This window comes from Gavia stellata, chromosome 27, assembly GCF_030936135.1.
Source record: "Gavia stellata isolate bGavSte3 chromosome 27, bGavSte3.hap2, whole genome shotgun sequence".
Lineage (NCBI taxonomy): Eukaryota > Metazoa > Chordata > Aves > Gaviiformes > Gaviidae > Gavia > Gavia stellata.
This window is the reverse complement of record NC_082620.1, coordinates 8,560,335-8,581,973: the sequence shown is the minus strand read 5'-3', so window position 1 is coordinate 8,581,973 and position 21,639 is coordinate 8,560,335. Positions and strand designations below refer to the sequence as shown.

Here is a 21,639-nt window from a genome sequence, read left to right as displayed (position 1 = left end):
TTACCAGCGCTGATTCGAGCGGACTGCGTCGCTCCCTGCCCGTTTTCCACCGGGCCGGCGCGGGCAGGTTCCTACACCATGCTGCCCTCCCCGTCCCCCGCCACACACACACACACACAATACAGCACGTAAAAATCGAATGTAAGTCAGTAGATTGAAATCGGCTGAGGGGAGGGGGCTCACAATCCAGTGCTTTGATGCTTAGAGTCAAACACGTTCATGTCATTGTGCAAGTGCTTTTCGAAATGCTTCGCACGAAGTGAGAAAGAAGAAGCCGTTTTCAAGAACGTCTATTGAAAGTCTAAGTGCTGATCAGGGAGAAACCGAAGGCTCCCACCAGCCTGTTTGAGGCCAGACAGAAACCAAGCTTTGTGTTTCGTCCTGGAACACAGTTGAGCGAACGCGGCCCGTGTTTTGCTGTTCCACCCCATTTGGTTTGGCTTTGCTGCCGGCACTCGGCCGCTCCTGTGGAGCTCTGCACACCTACTTCCCGCTGCCACCGGTGCGGCGCAGGACCCAGCCGCACGGGATGCGTTCTGAAGGCGCGCACCCGGAGCAGCCAGCTGCCCAGCAGGAACACCCGCGGGCACCCAACAGCAAACCCGGCGCCGCCGACCCGCATGTGCTCGGCACGTCCCGCCGGAGAACCCGGTGTAGCTGCACGCCCGGCGCCGCGCCGGTCGTGCTGCACCTTCAGGTCTCTGCAACAGCCACAGCGATGCGCACCAGCACGGACTGCCAGCCGCCGCGCGGGCGAGAGAAAGGGAAAGCCCATACATCAGACCAGTTTTCTCCTCCCTGCCTGGCTGAGGCAGAAAGGTCTGTCTGTGGTCAAAGGCATGGTCAGGAGAAGCAAGGACCCTTCTCGGAGCACCCTCGCTTCAGCAGCGCGGCACAGCCGGGGACAGCCAGCGGCTGTCAACCTTACCGGTTAGACAAAATACTCGCAGGGCTTCTCCCGTTCTCTCCTCCTTGCTGGTGCGGCAATATGGCTATGAGACGTGAAAATACTTTTAATAAACAGGTCCTACACAAATACTCTTGGTTTAAACCCCGCCTCGAGCGGTGCCCCAGCTTTCAAACGAACAGCGGGCCCTATTCCAACCACCGCGACCCACGCCTCGCTGGACGGCACCGGGACGGCGGCTCCCCAGCACAACGCCCTGGGGGTGCCGGCTGGCCTCCAGCGCCGCAGCTCCGCGCCTCATCGAAGCCAGGGGACCCAGACCTGTCCCGCCGCCACCGCGGGGAGCACGCTGCGCTCCCATGGCAGAACCCTCCTCGACACACGCACCATCCTTCAAAATAAGGGATTGCTTTTGTCCACAACAGCAAATCAAAACCTAAACATCTGCTATGAGTTGCAAGACGTTTCAAGTGCAATTGAATGAAAGCTACAAGATAAATAGAGATTCAGTGAGGCTTTCTGTTTATTCAACTGTGGAAAAATTGTCATCAGTGCTAAATTAGAGGAGTCGGGAGATCCTACAACAAACAGACACTCGCTACAGAAAAGGGGAAGAAAACTGAATTAGGAAATATGAAAAGAAAAAAATCATTTCATGATTTTAAAAACTCTGCTTTCAATGTCCTTAGTCCCCGGCTGAACTGCACCGCCGGCCAGCACCAGGCCGCGGGAGGAGCCCCGGGAGCAGGCACGGAGAGCCGCTGCGCGAGCTCAGGCCGAGGTGGGAGCTGCTGACAAACCGCGCTTCCGAGGAAACAACACGAGGGACAGGAGGGCCGGGGTACCGAAGGGAAGACCATATAGACCCCACGTAAATCCCCACAGTAACACTGGCGTTTCTCAGTACTTGGCCCACCTTCTGGAGCCCGGCTCATTGCTGCTCCGTCGGCTGCTCCGTTACACCCTCACGCTGAGGAGCGTGATGCCGACCTCTTCGAAGATTGCTTCAATGATGAACAAAACATTGGGTCAGAGCACGCAAACACTAACGATTACCCAGAGATCTTGTTCCAACAAGGCAGACAGTGCTGTGGTCCCTGTCAGAAAGATGCTCTGACCTAGGGATGCTCCAGGAGCCACGGAGCTGCAGCTCAGCCTTTCACGCTGTAACGGGACGGGACCAATCTATCCCGATGCTTAAGGCTGGGCTACATTTCTGTGCCTTCCTGGAACAGGGTCAGGGAACCTGCAGCGCCGGACAGTCCCATCGGGGCCGAGGGCTTCTCCGGGCCGTGCTGGCAGCGAGGGGCCCTGGCCCCACCAGCGCTCGCTGGACGAGTCTCTCTGCGCGCGCGGGGGGGAGCGAAGCTGGCAGCTGGCTGTGCAGGCCAGGGCTCGCAAGCGGAGGCTTTCCGGGGCACGGCGCGGGTGTGCACCTTGCTGCTGCGAAGAGCGAGTCCGCTGAGGACCCAGCGCTGCCGCCAGCTCTGCCGTGACGCGTCCCCTCGGCAGTCGCTGCAGCGCCCGGGAGAGGCACCGCGTACCCCAGCTCCCGGGTCTGCACCTCAGTCCCGGTGGGTGGCAGGGGCTGCCAGTGGGACACAAGGCACGGGGGCATCGCTTGCCGGCCCCGCCGGCCGCACCCGACGACTCCCGGGCCTTTAGCTGGCACTTTGCTCGCCCTGCGGAGCCCGGCTTGCCACGCTCGGTGGACGGGCACGTGGGGAGAGGCTGCTCACTTTCTGGGGGAGGCTGCGCTCGCTTTCCAACCGGCCAGGGAAATAAATAGAAACCTGCGCCTAATGCAGCGGTCACTTAAAGGCAAACGTAACAAAACAGATGATTGTCTGGAGAACCGGCAGCAAGACTAGCAGGATTGATCAGGGTCATTTGGCACATGGACAACATCTTCCTACTCCCTGGTTATCAATCATACAACATACAGCCTTAATTACACAATTTTGGTCCTTCACTACGTACTTATATTAACATTATTTCTTCACAATAATGATATCTAATGCAAAAAATACTGTTAAGGAAGAAATAAAATCGGAAAAGAATTAGCAAAAAATTACAAGTTATATACAGCTTAAAATAAATTCCATCAGGAAAAGAAACAATTCTTTTATTATTTTCAGTTGGCCCCTGTGGGAATAATTTAAAGGCCAAGCGCCTGGGCAGGGCTGTACTGCAGCAGCAGCAGAGGCAGATGTGCTGGGACGGGAACGTCCCCTCTCCTTCGCAGAGCCTGGTTTCTTTTGACAGCGTCGGCTCTCGGGCTCCATTTACCCAAGAGCCTTGTGCAAAGAGATGAAGCAGTTCGGTTGGTCTCAGAGCCTTGGGCACTTTCACGGGGCGTTGTGGAAAACCAAAAAGGAAGGGCAAATTTTCTTGGAAAATATGCTGATGCTGCTCATTTACCTTTTGTTCCTTCTGTTCCAAAGCTACCCTAGATGCTTTCCTCCGTGGACAGTCTGAGGCTCCCGGCTATCTAAAAACAGCCTCACATGTGCTCTTGGGTGCAAAGAGTGAATTGCAAAGGTATCGTTCCTAACAGAACCTCTGCTTTATTCGAGTAGCTGTTTCCTTTGTTTTAGCATGCTGGAATGTGGGTTCCCCGTTGTGTTTCTCCACACTGGACGCACAGAAGCCTCCGTCTGTTCCTTTCCACACCGAGCAGGCAGAGAGGCTACGCGTGTCAAGTATTTACAGGCAGATACAGTGACGACTGCGTGCTGTTTCTCTGAAATCGGCCATTAACCCAGTTCTGCAAGCAGTTATTACCTGGTAAAATACTTACTAGAAGCACACCCAGCACTAAAATATGCTGAAATCAATGGGAAAAGTTCCTCTCGACTTCACGGCGTTGGATGCAATCTTTACAGAGCCAGACTGCCGGAGCACCTCCAGACTCCTGGCAGGTTGCTGATGCAGAACTGCAATGGGCGAGATGCAGAGGCACGGGTTTTCACGCAGCGGCAGGAGAAGTCTGGTCCTCAGCATTTCTAATCTTTAGGTGCTGTAATTAGCAAATTCTCAGGACACACATGCTAAACTTTATCTGCGTAGCCAGTGGTACCCTTTGCAAGGTCTAATTGCTTTCCTGACTATTCTGTAATTCAGCTTTACCTGCAAGATCACTGCTCCAACAGCAGATTGTAATTGCAATGTAGAACAGCATAAACATCACGGTATTTCTGGAGGCTGCTTTGTATCAGTAAAGAAGATGAGACTTTGAAGCGATTTAAAACCACTCATAAAACATCTGCGAGCAATTTTAGAGTCAGAGAGACAATTTGATTCTTAGTTATGTGCTTGAATAGAGGGCTGTACCCCTGAGGTTGCTGAAGCAAGGAAATTTTAATCTTTCTACTGAAATTATAGGCCAAATAGTAGCGTGCGATGCATAAGCAACCATCCAGCATACCAAAACAACTGCATGAGTCAGAAATTTCTGCCACAGTTCCTGGATAGTATCAACACTGAAAGGATGTCACTCTAAAAAAACCCTGGCAGATACGTTAGAAGATGTGTCTGAATTGCCCTTCGTAAGGCGAGCCTGGCCCACCATACCTGCTTTCTCGCACACAGCTACACCTCGCCAGGTAAGGGCTGACCCCGGGACCTCTCTGCCTGGGGAAGTCCAAGCACTTTCAGCAGCTCAGTCGCGGGGCACTCAGGCCAGCGCGGGGCTCGGTGCCGCCGCCCCCCTCGCCAGCAGACCTGCTGAGCATGGCTTTTCCTGAAACACTCTGGATGCTTCAAGTCCAAGCAGCAGCTTGGGCTCACAGGCACTAGCGGAGATGGAAAGCACTCGTAACCTTGCAGCATAGGCACAGACAGAAGGGCATTCAGGGCACAGCCAATGACGGTGAACCACGTATTTGCATGATACATCGATAACCCCAACCTCAGCAATGCTCCAGGCTGAAGATTTCTCAACCGGGACACAGCATATGGTGTATGATGACTGCAGGCAACGTGGCCTCACATTCGAGAAGCTTTGCGCTGTGCCAATATGTTCTGTGGGGAACAAAGGATAGGACGGTATTTCTGTGGGAGCACAGAATTTCAAATTCTTTTTGGGGTCAATTACATGGTTTGAATTTACCCTTCCCTGGTATAACTCCAGTGACTATGTCAGAATTGCACCAGGGATAGGTCACACCTGGCTCTCTTTCCTTATTACTTCACTATTCAGCTGAATTGAAAGGATATGCTACCGAATGGTTTCAAGCTTTCATTTACACGCAGGCTCTACTGGCTCAGTGATACTCTTTTGTAATGTCAGAGGGGCCAATATTTGATTGCACTGTTGCAATTCATGTCTTGCTCATGCTATTCCTACAGACTGTGAAATCCTAGGGCTGCATCAGGGTTATCCAGTTTTGGAGAGGTTCATTCTGATAAATGAGAAATGAAAACTCTGGATAGGTAAAAACGCAGGACTTGTAGGTCGGATGCGACAGGTTTCCTTCTCAGCCAAAAGTCCAGACGACTCCCTGAGGCCCTCTCATCCATCTTCTGCTTGCTAGGAGTTTTGCTAGGGTAATTGCAGCACCACCGCCTCCTCGCTTGGACTCTGGCCAGTGCCTTGTTGACCTCTCAGAGGTGGTTGATGGGGTTAAAGGTCCCCGACTCTGAAGCTGCTCCTGCCATGTCCAACCAAGCACCCAGAGAGTTCTGGGAGGACGTGTGGAGGGGAGCGTTCTCAGACAGGGACAGCATCATTGCATAAGCCTGGAGGAGGAGAGAGTAATGCAGAGGACATGTGTGAAGACACACGCAGGACAGGCTGTCATAAACCGTGTGAAGCACAGCACCATCTAACCGTACAGGAAACGCAGGACAGCCAGCATCCTTTGGCCTGGGCTAAGGACCTCGCCAGCAAGTCTGAATTTACACCCCCAGGCTAGGATGACACCCATCGCTCCAACTACTCAAATTTGCCACAGAGGTTATAGGCAGCTGTAGGGTTAGTCAGGAGAGGCCACCATTGCCATTGGCTTTTACAGGACCAAATCCATTCTGTGCCAGCTCTGCACTTGGTCACAAACCCACACACTTGATTCTAGGCTCTGCTCTCAGGGGAAAGCGGCTACATGCAGAATGCCAACTACTGTGTTTTGGTCCTAAAAAAAAAGTACACCCACAGGGAAGCAAGTGGCTAAGCAAGGCTAGGGCCCGGTCACACGCCCCAGAAATGGCGTAGCAATGCCCACGCTAGCTGTAAGCCGATGGGCAGCGGCAGGCAGCAGGCTACTCGTCTTGACTCACCGCTTGGTGTGAGCCCACTGGGGCCTGTAGAAACCTGCCCGTAGGTGCTGAGGAATATAGGCAGGAAATGCTCATTGGCATTACCAGTGTGTTCCTATCTTCTTGTCGGGGCAGATCTATTGCTGCAGTGAACTGGTTAAAAGCGTCTGCTGAGAAAAATGCATCGAGGCTTCTGTTTTCTCTACAACAATCTGCTTGCTTCTTTGTAACCTAGACGCTCTCCCTCTTCCAAGACTGCTTGTCTCATACACCTCTGTGTCCTCTGACAGCCCACACGAGTGCTGTGAAGACTTAGGTAGACGATAACCTCACATACTGGAGGTGAAAGCCAATGTAATTGCGCCCCATGAGCTGAAACAGAGGAGGACATGGTCCCCCCCACCCTGGTCTACGTTAGCTGGTGTAATGTATGCTCCTACTTTGCAATGAAATCATGGCCGTGTAGCCCTCTCCTTCGCACTGAGGTTGCACCCACACACACACAATCCTTTGCAGGGCAACAGGCAAAGACCATACGTTATCTGGGACATCAGTACAACGCTCAGTACAGTAGGACCCTTAGTAACGCAACTGTAATGGTGACAATACTAACCAGTCATCCAACTTTAGCCTCTCCTCTTAAAAGCTGAGAGTCAGATCTACTTGTCAAGTCAACACATCCATGTATTGTAGGTGTGTGCTGGAAGTGGTACAGCTTTGTAGTGTTACGCACATGCATGCTTCTAAAATTGCTTAAAAGAAAGACAGCCACGAAGGAGTGCTGTGCTGCTCACACAAACATTGTTTTACTATTACACTTCCTGCACGAGAGATGGTTTGAATTATTTAAGTTACTTATTGTGATTGAAGTGTAACCAGTCCAGCATCTCATACACTATAAACTTGATTTCAAAAACAAAAACTCCCCCCATGCAAGCATAGGCTGGACCTAACAACGCAGTACAAATTTTCAAAGAGCAAGCTGTTCCTAAATAGTTAGTACATTTGGCATATTAGTAACAGGACACATGTAAGAGTCAGGCAAGTGGCTTGTGTTTAAATTAATTTCACCCAGAAAAAAGCTGTGTCCTATCTTCAAGCAGACCTTCCCCAGCTTCAGTACTAGCACCTGCTATGAAGGAGGACAAGAATTTCACAAGTTTTGGGTGATGATAAATCAAAAATCATATTCTGCTTGGCAACTGCATTAAGCTACTGCTTTGCTGGACATTTAAAATAGATTTCATGACAAATTCTGTTGCTTGAAGGTTAGAAAGGGACTCCAAGGCAACAGCTGTACTCATCCCCCATGAAGGGCTGAGTACGCTCTCTCCAGCCCAGTTCGGTGGTGTAACTTCAGTGAATACCTCTTTTGTGAGAAACCTTTTATAGGGATCACAGTATGATCTTCATAAAACTAGACTGAGTATTTTGGTTTAACAAAAAAGCAGAAAGCACAAATGGATCTGGTGCCCCATACCTCCAGATTTTTCTCAAAACTCCAATAGGTGCTGAGATGGCATTTTGAGGTTTCTTGGTGGGTCTGAACTGGTCTAGCTCCCAGGGCAGATTTCCACTTTATGGTTTGCGTTTAGAAATCAGGGAGATAAACAAGGAAGTCCTCTAGACTTGCTGGATTGCAAGTCCTGGAAATACTAGTGTCTATTACACCTTTTCTAATCAAACCCAAGGATACTTTATTACTGTTTCTGCAGACCAAACCTCGAGTTTCTTAGCATATACCAACTGAAGACCCATCCCAAAGTATAAATAAATAATAAAAACATTTATACAGACAGATAAAAACAGACAGATGCCTCTATCTTTCTATATAAGCAAGTCCTTACAGCACAGGCTAAATGATAAATTGATCTGGTGACCTACAACTGATGCCCACTCCGTTTCTCCTCTATTTCAGCATAGCTGCAGCAAGACACAGTTCACATATTGCAGTCAGAATTCCTGCTCACTGGAAGGGGAAAATAAACCTTAGCTAAAAGAGGCCAGCTGCTTGCTAATCCTAGCGTACGTGCTGGCGGCAAGCTAGATAAAATGTTCTGTCATATACCTACCTGGTTTTTAGCCTGCCTGTACAGAGTCTGTTTTATTGTCTCAGAGTCTAAGGTGGAATTAAACACATCTTTAACTTCAAATGCTTCCTCGGCTGCTTTGCGAAGATCCAGCCCCTTCCCAAAATTCGGCATCTGCTCCAAATCTAACAAGCCGGCTTCGTCCTCCTCAATACACCTGTACCAATGACCAGGGGAAGGGGTTGACCTGTTGTTAGCTCATCTCACCGTTCACATCTAGCCAATGCGAGTGTTGCTAACCCAGTGCCGGCATGCACATACCATGGGGGTCTCACAAGCCACATGCGTGAACTGACAGACAGACAAACACGAAAATGACACAAAATGCAAGGAGCAAAGAAAAAGTGGAGAGCATGACTATGCACAAACAAGCATTAGTGCTATAGGGATTTGTGATTCAGCATGGCTACAATTCACTTTGGTCTTCTGTGTGGACATGTCCAATTGCTGTCCACTCCTTGAAATGTCTGACACTGGATCAAGGTCTGAAGAACATTGCTGCATGTTCTTTGAGTTGCAGTGAAAATAGTGATGCACTGAAATCAGGTAAGATACTACTTTGCATTCATTACGAACACCAGTTGGGAAACTGAGGCACACTGAGGCAGAAAGAAAGCTAAGCCTATACTGTGTGCAACAAACTTTCATTTTAAAGGTGCCTAGATATGGCTTGACCTCGGGGAAAAAAAGCTTCACTTTTTCCCAGAGCTCTGAGAACTTCACTTGAAGTCGACAACACTTTGCTACAACTAAAACGGGTAGAACAGCACAGAACGGATTGCATACGTATGCCTCTTCCTCTGCCCTGACCAGTGTTTTAGAGAGAAAGATGTTATCTGCTAAACTGTGGTACCCTGAAAATGCTGTTTTCTGTGTCGGACTAACTGTTCTCCTGATAAGAACTTCTCAACTCTCGGATATGCACCTTATCACAGATTCTCCTTGCAGTCCACTTGTTTCGTGTCCCCCACCATGGTGAAAATGGAATCTCTCAAGTGAATGCTTAAATCAAACTGGAAGTATGATACATGGCTTGAAAAACAAAACAATAGCACTCACGGTCTACCACTGACACAGGGGCAGAAGTCTGAGCCCCATTTGACTTCTTGAAGGGAATGGCCCACCTCACCTTCGGGTGTGGTCAAAGCTCATGGTGAGCGATGTGGGCTCTTCATCTTCTTCATCCTCAAATGCTCCTCGGGGCTCTGCGGTGGGTGATACCGTTTCATCCTGTGACTTCCCTGTCAGGCTGTCATCATCTTCCTCTTCCAGTTCTTCATCTTCATCATCCACATCTTCCGTTTTCTCATTTGCTAATCCATGACACTGAGAATTGCCATCAATATCCTGGATTTCTGGCCTGAAATATTTGGTCAAAGGGGAGAAGAAGAAAGAAAAGAAAAAATTAAAAGATGCGAAATGCCTAAGTCATGCATTTTCACTGTAATGCAAGACACTGATAATTTCATACATATGTATGAACACAGAGACATATTTATGTACATACACGTATTATTTAAACTGCAAGGAAAAGGAAAACCAACATGTTTCAGGCATTTAAAAATCAGCCTTCACAGTGTCTTAAGGGCTAATAAGCATTTCAAGTATATACCAACCCCAATGCTTTTCAAACTAGAATTCTGTCTAGTCTGGATTTAAATTATGGTTTTCCACCTCTTAAAATACAACATCTGTGGGACAAGCGGCTTTCCTCCTTCTCTGCGCTACTGTACTCTAACAATCTCCCTTTGAGCAACCAGAAGGAGGAAGCTTCCTCACACTGTGATCTAACAGCCAGCCTAAATTCTCTCACCTATTACTTTTGCTGTTCATGCCCGTATGGACCTAGCGGACTCCACAAAACTAGCAGTTTTACATTACGTTAAGAGAACGAGAGTGCGATCATCAGTGCTGTGGACTTGGAACCCAACAGGATGCCACCAAGTGACATAAAGTAAGATTAACACCTTCACCAGAAATTTTACATCAGCACCTTCCACACTTCTTACTGTTCTTTATGTGGATCACATCAACATGTGGATTTCTCATACTTACATTTTGGACTTAAACCTTAGTATTGGCATTAAAAAGCTATTTGTGAGAACAGGATAGCAGCAGGTGAAATATCACTCAGTCAGAATAAGGCTTGTGATATGGACAGATTTGAAAGAAACTAACAGACTAGAAAAGCAGGTGCCTCCGGTTTCCTTAATCAGTACTCTCTGATCGGTGATGGAACAGGCCACGTGGTTTCAAGGCAGAAGGTAACGGTTCAAAAATCATATTTTTATCTAGAGGAGAAATTGTGTTTTCTCACAACTACTGCGCTGGAGCCAACCACAGCACTCAGCCTGCCTGCCTTCTCTTAGTGCAACTTCTCTTGAAATTTGCTCCACTGGTTGCTCCCACCGGTTGCAGCCACATCTCCAACCGTTAGTGGCTCTCGGGTGTCAGCCCTCCTAACTTAAGTCACCTTCTGGAAGACTTAACACTGGGCTTAGAGCTTGAAGTTGAATGCATTTTCCTTCCAAACTGTTACATTTCTCTCTTTTGAGCATTTTAAATCAAGTACTGCAGAACAGAGGCTGACTGGTGTCTCAACCGTGTTAACAATACATGTCACCAGATAGTTTTATTTGCTTGTCTACCTTTTATCTGCTAAAGTTGATGCTTGATTCATCTCACTATTTGCAATAAAATTTCTGATTTCAGAGAAATACGAATCCTCTTTTTCATCTAAAAGTGCATGGTTGTCTGATTCCGAGTTTGGGGAAGAGGCACTGGTCCCAAGGTGGTTTGTAATGACTCCAGAGTGCTGGCTCACTGGGAGAGAGAAACAAGAAGAGAGGAGAAACAATCAGACATTGTCAATCCTCTCACTATAGATTAATGATTTAACATTTAAGAGAAATCTGATGGACCAAAGCTGCCAAAGGAAGCTCCTGTTTTCCAGACTTGAACTACAGAGAGAAACATAGGTGATATTCAGCATTTACGGACGGTAGATACCGTTTAAGAACCACTATCCACTGCACAGCTGTTGGCCTGTAACTTTTCCATACATTTTTTTTCCTAGGCTGGGAAATCACTCAGTTGGCTTCAGCACAGGATTTTCTTCCTTTAGTTTTTATCTTAAGACAAAGTCTGTTTATCTTCTTGGAGTTCACAAATACCTACAAACACATTTCAGGTCGAATACCCTTGGTAAAGGTTGACGTGTCCACATCAGCGTTGTACCAGGCGATCTCACAATGTGAGGTTACGCTCCCTGGACAGAGTCCCCAGGAAGTTAGTATCACGATTGCTATTTTATGGATCGGAAAAGGGCACGTCTAAGTAATGCCTGACAAGAGCTTGGCAGAGCTGAGTACTGTGCATGAATGTGTGTGTGTTACCATTATGCGCTGCTGACAAATGCATCTCTGGCCGCATGAGGAGCTGCTGTTTGGTTTTTGCTACCTAATGATAGTCAGCCTTAAGAAACAGTGCTTTCCATAAAGGCTCCCCAAGGTGACCAGAGAGACCAGACCAGGGCGTCTTCTCCCTCCAGCACCCCAACAGAACCACGCAGCCATGCCCTTTCCTACCTGGAACGTTCTCATGTTCGTGCTTCTTAAGATGTCGGTCCAAGTTGGTCTGCTGCCCAAAGCATCGGTTACACAGGTGACATTTGAATGGCTTCTCCTTGTTATGGATGTTTCGAACGTGCCGCTGGAGGTTGGAGGAAATGCTGAATGACCTGTCACAGTATTTACACCTGAAAAATAGAAGCAAATGCCAAAGAGTGCAACGTGAGGAAAAAAAAGGAAAAAGAAAAATCTGACTATCAGAAAACCACAAAATGTTGGTCTATAAATCTCTACTCAGCTGAGGACCTGGGAAATACAAGGCATTAATCATTCCAGACAAATCTGATATTATTGTTATTCAAGGAACACAAAGAAAGGATTAGGATTAATTAAGAAGTGAGCCGTCCAAACAAATAAGAATTTAACACAAAATAATTACTTTTCCACACATGAATGTAAAAATAAGAAAGGTGAATTTATTTCTTCCACCCTTCTCAATTTGTAGGGGAAGTAAGTGAAATATGGCTGCGGAGGGAGGAAAAAGAAGACAGAAGGAGAAGAAACAAGGGAGGTTAAATGTATACCATAGTTACTAGCTAGCATATCCCTACATGACACAGTTATCTGGACATACAGAAAACTCCAGATTTATTTGTGAAATTCCTTGTGGTGCTCAAGATGCAGGCAGTACGGCATGTCTTTAAAGGTAATTATGGTTATTATTATAGTACAATAGCTCCCAAGAAATACACCGTAGTTTCCAAACAGGATAAGATTTACTCCTATGTAGTGAGTATCTGGTTTATGATGAAAAAATGTGGAATGTAAGGAGCCAAGCCAGAATGTTTAGGGAAACTGCTGAGTGAAGAAATGTTCCCTCTTTGAAATAAACCTCTGCAGGACCCACGGTAGATGTGCTGGAAGCCTGTTCAAAGTTGCTACCCCCCTCTCTGGATTCAGATTCCCTCCAAATAAAAACAAGGCTTTGCTAAACCGTGGTGCTCTGGGAACGCGGCCCTCTGCTTCTCCTCCAGCGCAGGAGGCGGCGGCAGCCCATGTACTGAAGAGGGCAGCTTCGAGCCACAGTGAAGAGTTTCAGTACTAAAGCTGTAGAAAATCTAATTCCTCTTTGAATCCGCCTGAATCCCTCATTAGATCTCCCTTTAAACACGTCATTTGTGCCTCAACAAAGCTGCTTTCCTCATGGCTCTGCTTCCATAACCCATGAGAAGTAGAATCCTTTCTCCGCTACAGACCTCTGCAAATCCTGTACACTTACAGGACAAAATAAAAACTGTTCCTAAGCCCTCGTAATTCCAGAACAAACCTGCTTGCTTTAGCAGAACTGTTCTGTGCTCCTCTAACTGAGAGCAGAATTTGTCCCACTGAGCTGAGCTACGGACCGATAAGGCATGAAGACGGTGGTGCGTTTGTGCATGTGTTAGGAATGCACTTTGTTCATGACGTGAAGAGGGCACGCAGAACTTACCGCGTGCCATTCAAGTATGAAACTGGATTTGCCTTGACACTAAGGACATAGTACTGCTTCCTACAAACACAACAGGTTCAAATGTGGGAAGGAGGTGCGATTGTAAAAACTCTATGCTGTGAAACACACACACAATTTCCAGATGTGCTACAGCTGTGATTTTTGTTTGGTCTCTGAAAATAATTTGGTATTATTTTTGGAAATAGCAGAGATACATTTATGAAACACTCTCTCTCGCTGCATGTTTATGGATTCCATGTCCACCTCCGAATTTCCTACTGTTAAATCACCAAAAAGAATAAAGATATTTCACATAATGAACCTTTATTATGATTAACCTGGGAAGAAAGCAAAATCTCTTTTTAAACGACAGTTTTCTCACACTTCAAAAGTTTTTCATTTTTTTTTCAAAAAACACGCATTGAACAACTAAAGAAAACAAGATGTTATTTGAACGTCAGCAAGAACAAGCACAGTTTATATACGGAGAGTTAAACACGCAGAGATTTCCAGCTCTTATTCTCCTCCTATCTGCTAGCAACCAACGAATCTGCTTTCAGGAGCTGCCAGGCTTCGGCATCTTCCGCTGTTCAGCTCTTCAGAAAACTGCAACGTCCGAACAGCCAATGCCCCAATATCCCTGTTATTCCACAGGACTTTCACAAGCAGTTTTGCCCAGCTTAGTTCTACCGGCATTGTCTCAGCAGCCCCCTCCTCGTTTCCGCTGGTGGCCAAAGTTGTCACTCCCTGCCTGTCCCCACCAGCTCCATGCCCCTCTAAGCCAAACGCGCCTTCATCTGCGCTGGCCTCATGCCCGGCACAAGAGGGGCATCGGGGCTCCGGAGTGCCGCCGTGCTCACGGCTGCCCCGGCTACCCACGCCGGGTCTCGCCTGCATTACTCACAGGAGCAGTTCCAGGGACTTCAAAGGGAGCGCTCGCATGCGTAAGGCAAGAACGATCTGGCCTCCTGTATGTCAATTTATTTAGATGTTCAGGAAGTCTTTGAAAAGTTTCCTTTGACAGGTCCTTGCTCTAACGATGAGCTATGTGAATCCAGGTTAGGGTACGGAGAAAGGATAAAGAGCTTGTTAAAAAAATAGAAAACAGAGGGGCATTCGAAAGGAGCAATAGCTAATGTCTGAAAGCAAAGGGATGAGGGAGACGTACTGTATTATTTGTGGTCCCAGAGGGGTCGGTACTTGGATCGCTGCTGGTTTTAATCTAAACGAATGACCCAGCCAGAGGAACCAGCTAAAATTCAGGGAAGGGGTGAACACAGAGGCAGGAGAAGAATAAAACTCAAAAGAAGCCGTATTCGCTTTATAAACACACTGACAAAATGCTAGTAAAGTTTCTTCCTTATCACTTTAAAGTAACACACCAACGGGCTAAAAAAATACAAAGTGGGAGTGAACGATAGCTAAGAACAAGCCAAAGCTGGAACTCGGGAGCTCTGAGGAATGGCAGGCGATCCCCAGAGCTCGAGGGAACGCCGACGCCTGGTATAACACGCCTGGAAGGGGAAAAACAGACAGCAAAACCCAGCAACGTAAGAACCAGTAACTGAGCTAATCACTATACGACTAGGACAGTTTGGTAACACTTCAGATGTGACAGTAAGGCATTTGATAACATGCTTTGTAACGTTTCAACAGCATGACAGCACTTGCAAAATTTTACACTTGTTTGATGACCAGTGTGAGCTGTAAAGACAGAATTGCTGTAACAAAGCATAAAACACACGGACAGCTACTCTTCCCCTGAGTAACTCCTTAATCTCAAGCACATTTATACCAGGGATGAATTTAGGCTACATTTTAAAAAGAGAAAACGAGAGAGAAGAGGTTTTTATTGAACTATGTGCAATCTTAAATGACACGGTAGATGTCAGCTTTAGTTGTTAGTTTCAGCTTAATGCAGATAACAGGACACGGGGGCCTGAAAGGAAATTAAAGAAAAACAAATTCAAAACAGACGTCAGGAAGCACATCTTTATAGGAGGAATCACAGCCTTACAGGCAATGCTTCAGGACTGGGTGTAATTCAAGAATCAATTAGATGGCATCCTGGAGGGAATGGACATTTGAAAGAAGAAAATAAAGTCTTGCTGAATTCAAATAGCTTTTTGTTGTTCCCAGTCCAGGTTTTACATAGCTTAGGTGATTCTGTGATTCCAGAGAAGGAAAACAAAACTAAGAAGCAAACCCACGACTACAATACACCCTGATGTTCATGTGCTCCAAGCATAAGGAGCTTCGCCAAAAACTGCCTCTTCTGGGTTCTGCTCTGTAAGCTCAGAACGACAACACACTCCTATTTTTATGACCTGAGTTTCCAGGTAACCCTGACAGGATTTTACAAGCCCAACTTATTTTGCATTTCTCTGAAAGAAACAGTTAAGTTTGATAGCCCTTTTGACCACTGGGTTTTGAAATACATACTACTGAATTTTAGATTTGGCGTGAAAAGGAAGCGTGCAAAGCAGCATGTCGCATTTCACTGTATAGCATGTTGTCTTTCAGCCTTTTCAGATCAGTGGATTCTTAGGAAGTACATCACCAGGTATTTCTCCCCCTCCAAAAACCACGCAGCTCTTTCCCTTTACAAAAAGAATTCATTTGCCGCCTTATTGCTCATGTGCTATTAGTTCCTACTTTATACATAATTAAATAGACACCTAGGAAGTTAAGTGACTTGGTAAAAAAACACATCACAAACATTATCAATGACAATCAGGAATCAAAACCAAAGCACCTCATTTTCTGGCCTGCCTGTTTCTTGGTCTACACTTGGACATTTGGTCAGTTTAAGTTAGCTTTAAGAACATTTTAATTCATATTTGGATTAATATGAAACACTGACAGAGTCAAAAGAAAAAACATTTAAACAATCAAAAGAAAAGTCATAAGAAAGACATCAGTAAAACACTGAAAAGTCAGCAACCTCCTTTCACCTGCATAAAGTCAGCACTTAAAAACAAGCTTTCAAAACAATTGTTGCTGCAAAAGTTGGAAATCTCAGTTCTCTGAGAGCAAAAGAAAATCAATGATAATTAAGCTCTTCTGTAAACGTAGCACTAACTCTCAGGAGTGCTATTATAATGCAACATTGTCCAGAAGTCGAACCTCTATTACAGAAAAAACACCCAGGCCATTTTCTGGGAGAAGACCAGATCAAATAAATCTTTATTTTCCTAACCTTTGTTAAGTTGCAAGTCTCCTTTTTTGGAAGAAAACTGAACTAACAACCTCTGAATAATCGGCAGCAAGCATTTTAGTCAGACAGGGGTGTATAGTGAATACACAGTATTCATTCAAGGCATATCAAATAACGCAACTGAAAAAATCAGAACGGGGAATGGTTCCAAAATATATGTCTGCTTTGGAGAAGGGTTTTTTATTTTTAATTTACCTAATGTCTACACTCAAAATTCTGTATGGCTCTGTATGGAAAAAAAATTTGACTCCGTACGTACCAGGGCTCACAATGTGGGAGAGAGTAGCTTCCGAAGTTAAACTAAGCATAAAATGTGATGTATTTGACCACATGGCCTTTTGCTGCTCATAGATTTGTTTGTGTTTCTCTTTATATAACAACTATTACATTAGCTTTGTTGTGAACTTACGACTGTGCATGGAAATACCATACTATTAGCTACCAAAAATGAAACTGTTTGAATTGTTACTATTGTTTGACAACGCGCAACACTTACTCACATTATGGAAAACACAATGCTTGATTTTCAGTGAGCTCTTGATTCATCATTCATTCAGTTTTGCTCATATAGGTACCTATTCTAACAAGAAATCACCCAAAGCATATTTTTTGCCAAAGTGTTTTGAAACTGACTGCAAAACACTAGGAGAAACTACTGGGGGGAAAAATTCTCACTTGAGTCTTCCATGAGAAATGTTCCTTCATAGATCTATCTACGCACACACATACTTGCACACGTTTTCTTGTGAGTTTTATTCAAATTTAAAACGCTCACTGAACCAGGCGTCCCTTTACGAGAAGCAGCCCCTGCGCGTGCCCAGGCTGGAACGCCGTGCCTGCGTGCAGGGAGTTGTCCACAGGAAGAGACGGGCAGTTTTGCTGCGTGCCCTTTTGCATAGACACAATGCAAACTGAAGTATAAAAATCTGATTGCATTGTCCACAACTAGCCGAAAACGGTAGTTCAGCCGTCTGCCTTAGACACCCAGCTGAACACGTGAAACTGTGTGAAACTCCCTGCTCTGAACGCTCCTTTTAAATGTTGGGATTTAAGGTAGGACACTCCCTGACTTAGATTTTAAAGCAGATACGCTACAGGGCTTTGCTTTTCTTTTGGTTTTTGATCCATGACTCCAGGCACCTCTGATATGCATTAGGAAAAGGAAAAAAAAATCTAGCGAGGCCCAGCAGTTAACGTACTGGCAAGCCCTTCACAACAGCCCCATTTTCAGAGACATTCAGCACCTTCAGCTGTCCTTGAGATGAATGGTTAATGTGAGTGTTAAACAACACTGCAAATCAGACCACTCATTTGCCAGCATACATCTAAATATAAGTTAAGTGTCTATCTTCAAGCTGCCAAGCCTGATTATTTTTGGCTGGTACACATAATATACAATCCTATGAATCATTATATGTAATGCTACAGGACTGCGGTATTATGTTGGCACAGCTTTATAGGAGGAGAAAAAATAACACAGTGGTGAATGAGGAGTGTGTTGGGAGAGGGGTTTTATCTGGGGGACATCACCTGTAGGGCTGCTCTCCAGTGTGCGTCCGCAGATGCCTCGTCAGATTGGCTGAGCGCGGGAAGATCTTACCACAGTACCTGGACAGCGAAAGCCAAAGTAACGTCAGTGCACGCAAGTCCTGCCACACCAGATCATTCACAAACACCGTAGCACCAGCTACCATCGACCTCGCCCATTTTGATACCGCGCCCGAAATCGGAAAACCCCTTTATGCACTAATAACTCCAGGCACCTACGTACTGAGGGAGGAAGACGTGGAGGTGAGAACTACCAGAGCAACGCCCACCCCAGAATAACAGGATTCACGGTGGCAAGATACCAGTGTAACCCATTTCCGTCAGAGACACAGAACAACAGTTGACTATGCTGCATCATTGGGAAGGGCAGGAAAAAGAAAAAACCCCCTCGGAACACCCAGTTCGGACCCAAATGCTGGCTGACTTAGTAGCTCATCTTGGAAGCCTGGGCAAAACACAGCAAGGATGTCGTGAGCCATCCCCGCTGTATTCTCCCCGCTTCCATCCGAAGGTGAAGATTCTCCTGAGCCTAAGGTTGAACAGTTATGCTCAATACCCTTCTGCTGAGTTTCTTCCATCTATTTTTCCAAAAGCTTTTTGAAAGCAGGTAAGCTTTTGACATGCACAAACTCCTACGGCAATGAGTTCCTCTGCTGAACTGTGTGTTGTGTAAAAGAACCTCCTGCACGTTTGAACTTGTCACTCAGCAACTGCATTCGATACCACCTCGTCCCTGCATTAGGATAAAGAGTGTTTAATCTCTGCCTATTCATATTGTTTGTTGCTTGAGATTTTTATAGATCTCTTTTATAGCCCTGTTTAGTTGCTTATCATACAGAATCTACTTGATCATCCTTCTCGGAATCCACACAATTTTTTTTCTAGGTAAATGCTGCAGCATTGCGTTAGTGTTATCGGGATATACTGCTGTGAGTCTGACAGTCTGCTTAGAATAAGGAAATGCAGCAATAGGAAATGAAATAAGAGAAGGAACTGTGTTCCACAATAAATCTGATTCATGGTAAACTCAAAAAGAAGGGAGGTATAAATAAAAACATTAATTGGGAAATAAAATACTAAGGATGAAAGGTTACATTCTGTGACTATGAAACCTGAGGCTTAATGTTGTGGAAGGAACATACGAGTAGACTTTCTTAATTTAAGAGACATTCAGCACCTTCAGATGTCCTGAAGATGAATGGTTAATGCGAGCGTTCATCAACAATGAAAATCCAAATGTTGACTTGCTAGTGTATATCTAAATATATGTTTAGTCCCTATTGTAGGTAGAAACCTCCAATTTCTAAATACTCAACTGAAATTTGAGCCCATGGCTTTTGTGGCAAAGCTGAACGTAAGAGATACATCAAACAAAATATATACCCACTTACTGCACCCAAGGAAAATGCAGTGGGAGCCACCACAAGAACCTCTAGTAGCTGCAGGTAAAACTGCGTAAGCAGATACAGGTTTTTATTCCTCTGGTAATCTGCTCCGATACGAGTTTTTAGAGCTTCAATGGATACATAAGTATTTCTGTGGCTACAATTGTGTTTCAAAAAGTGGTTTACTGTATGCTATTTTTTAAATTGCATTATTTTACATAGCTGAGATTGTACTTGCATTGGAAACTGTGGCATTTGCTACCACAGGCAAAAGGCTTGGCTTGGAGCATTCTGTTTGCTTGAGAATCTCCAGATCTGCTCTCAAGGTTATTAAAAATTACAAAGAAAATAGAAGATGCTGATTTTCTACCAGACAAAACAAGCTATTTCAGAGTGAATTAGTCATCAGAATGCTCTGTTCTAATTCTGCCACTTCTTGTTTTTCCTCCCACCCCTGCCAAGACGGTAAAGATGTCCATGTGAAGTTGCTCTGTTGCATGCTGGTGTCTGATGCAGCTTCCCAGCCAGGCTGGCATTCTCCCAGGGCTGCCTCAACAAGCTGGGGGCACGGTCTCACGTCTGCGGGGTGCCCAGGCCCTTACCTGCAGGTGTAACGCTCCTTGCCCTTGCGCAGGATGGGATCGGATAGCGTGGGTGGTGGAGATCGGAAGTTGAACGGGTGATGTGGAAGGGGCTGCAGGGAAGTGCCAGTGTCTGCCTTCATGGCTGCAAAACTCTCCAGTTTCTCTGTCATTGTTTCTATGGCTGACATCTACAAGTACAAGGCAAGACCTCATGTCATAGAAATCCACAGGAAGAACAGTAACTGATGCATAAAACATGCCTTTTAGCACTAGTGTGTTGGTCAAAGCCTGTTGCTGATGTTTGCTCGTACTCTCAGAAGCTAGCTGCACAGCATGAAATGGAGCCACTGAAGCCAGCCAGGAGAGAGAAATAGCGTATCGGGCTCAGAGAAATCAGAAAAGGTACAGCTGGCAAAGCCATGCAGTAAGCACCAGATCTCAGAAATTTGGCACTTGTGTACCTTCTGCAATGCACACGTGCTTACTTTCAGCATTTCAGATTAAAAATTATCTCAGAATACGCTTGGCTTCCCTTTTTCCAGGGATGACACTGAAATTAGACACTGCGGTCAACTGCTGGATGTAGAACTCACCGCCCAAACCCTCCTCTCAAACTCAAAACCAAGTCTTGGAAAGCAAGGAGGTTTGATTTCTCATACACCATCCGTTACCCTCGTGCGGGCTCAGAGAGACAGCGGCAGCGAGCCGCGGGCGGGCAGGTAGGCAGACGACCCCAGGTTAGAGAGGACAGAGACGTTTTGGGCAGAAGGCAGAAGGATCCTGGCCAAAGCGGAGCGGGGGGAGGACGGGGAATGCGTGACTGCTGATCGGGATGCTGAGACAGAGGAGAGGCTGAGGCTGGAGGGGTGAAGAGGGAGTGGCTGGGGAAGAGGAGGAGTTAAGATCAGTCTCAGGATGGAGTGGGTCCACAGAGAGTTTGCCTAGTGAAGAGGCCAACATTTTAACTACACGTAAGAAAGGTTCAGAAGCCAGTAAAGGTGATGGAAGGATGGGTGGGAGATGGCTGAGCTTCCTGGAGTGAAAGGGAATTCCAGCCAAAATACTCTGTGAGCTGCGGCTGGATGAGTTATGGTTAGGAGGACCACAACCTACACATTGAAAGCCTGCTCGGGTGGGAGTGGCAGGAATACAGGCCTAGAGCTGTGACGCCGAATAAAACATTTCTGGGTGCCTTTATCAGCTTTAGTTTGTTTGACTCAGCAATGGCCATGTTCTCACACCAGCGCTGGATTAAATACCACACCAGAAAGAGGAAGAAAGGGAAAAACCTGGAGATACAGGAGAAGGGGAGAGCAAAAAAGAACTGAAAAAAGTCAGCCTGTGTGTAAAAAAAAGGACTTGCATAAAAATCCTACCTAAAGAAAACCACTTTTCCTTTCACTAGAGCAAAACAGGAAATCCAAATCCAAGAGAGAAACACAACTTGGAGGACTACGCTGACATCGCCAACGTTCAATTTTATGCGCTCTTGAGAGCGCTTTCAAGATACCGAGCAGAAAACGCGGATAAAACAAACAAGGCAGCAATAAAGCTGCCTCCTCACTGCAGATGACATCACCGGGGAAGAAGGGAG

The 21,639-nt window shown here is 46.1% G+C and overlaps 1 protein-coding gene across 1 annotated transcript in view; it reads right to left on the bottom strand.

Annotated features, from left to right (window-relative positions):
- Nucleotides 1–5,495: 5,495 nt before the first annotated feature.
- The window catches only part of PRDM16 (PR/SET domain 16), a 219,821-nt gene continuing 203,677 nt past the window's right edge, over nucleotides 5,496–21,639 (bottom strand). The window contains exons 12-18 of the mRNA XM_059829873.1: nucleotides 20,064–20,233; nucleotides 18,059–18,136; nucleotides 11,841–12,010; nucleotides 10,902–11,076; nucleotides 9,383–9,613; nucleotides 8,236–8,410; nucleotides 5,496–5,647 (exon numbers count right to left, since the gene is read on the bottom strand). Coding sequence (XP_059685856.1) covers nucleotides 5,513–5,647; nucleotides 8,236–8,410; nucleotides 9,383–9,613; nucleotides 10,902–11,076; nucleotides 11,841–12,010; nucleotides 18,059–18,136; nucleotides 20,064–20,233 — 1,134 coding nt within the window. The 3' untranslated portion in view covers nucleotides 5,496–5,512. The remainder of the gene's footprint in view (nucleotides 5,648–8,235; nucleotides 8,411–9,382; nucleotides 9,614–10,901; nucleotides 11,077–11,840; nucleotides 12,011–18,058; nucleotides 18,137–20,063; nucleotides 20,234–21,639) is intronic.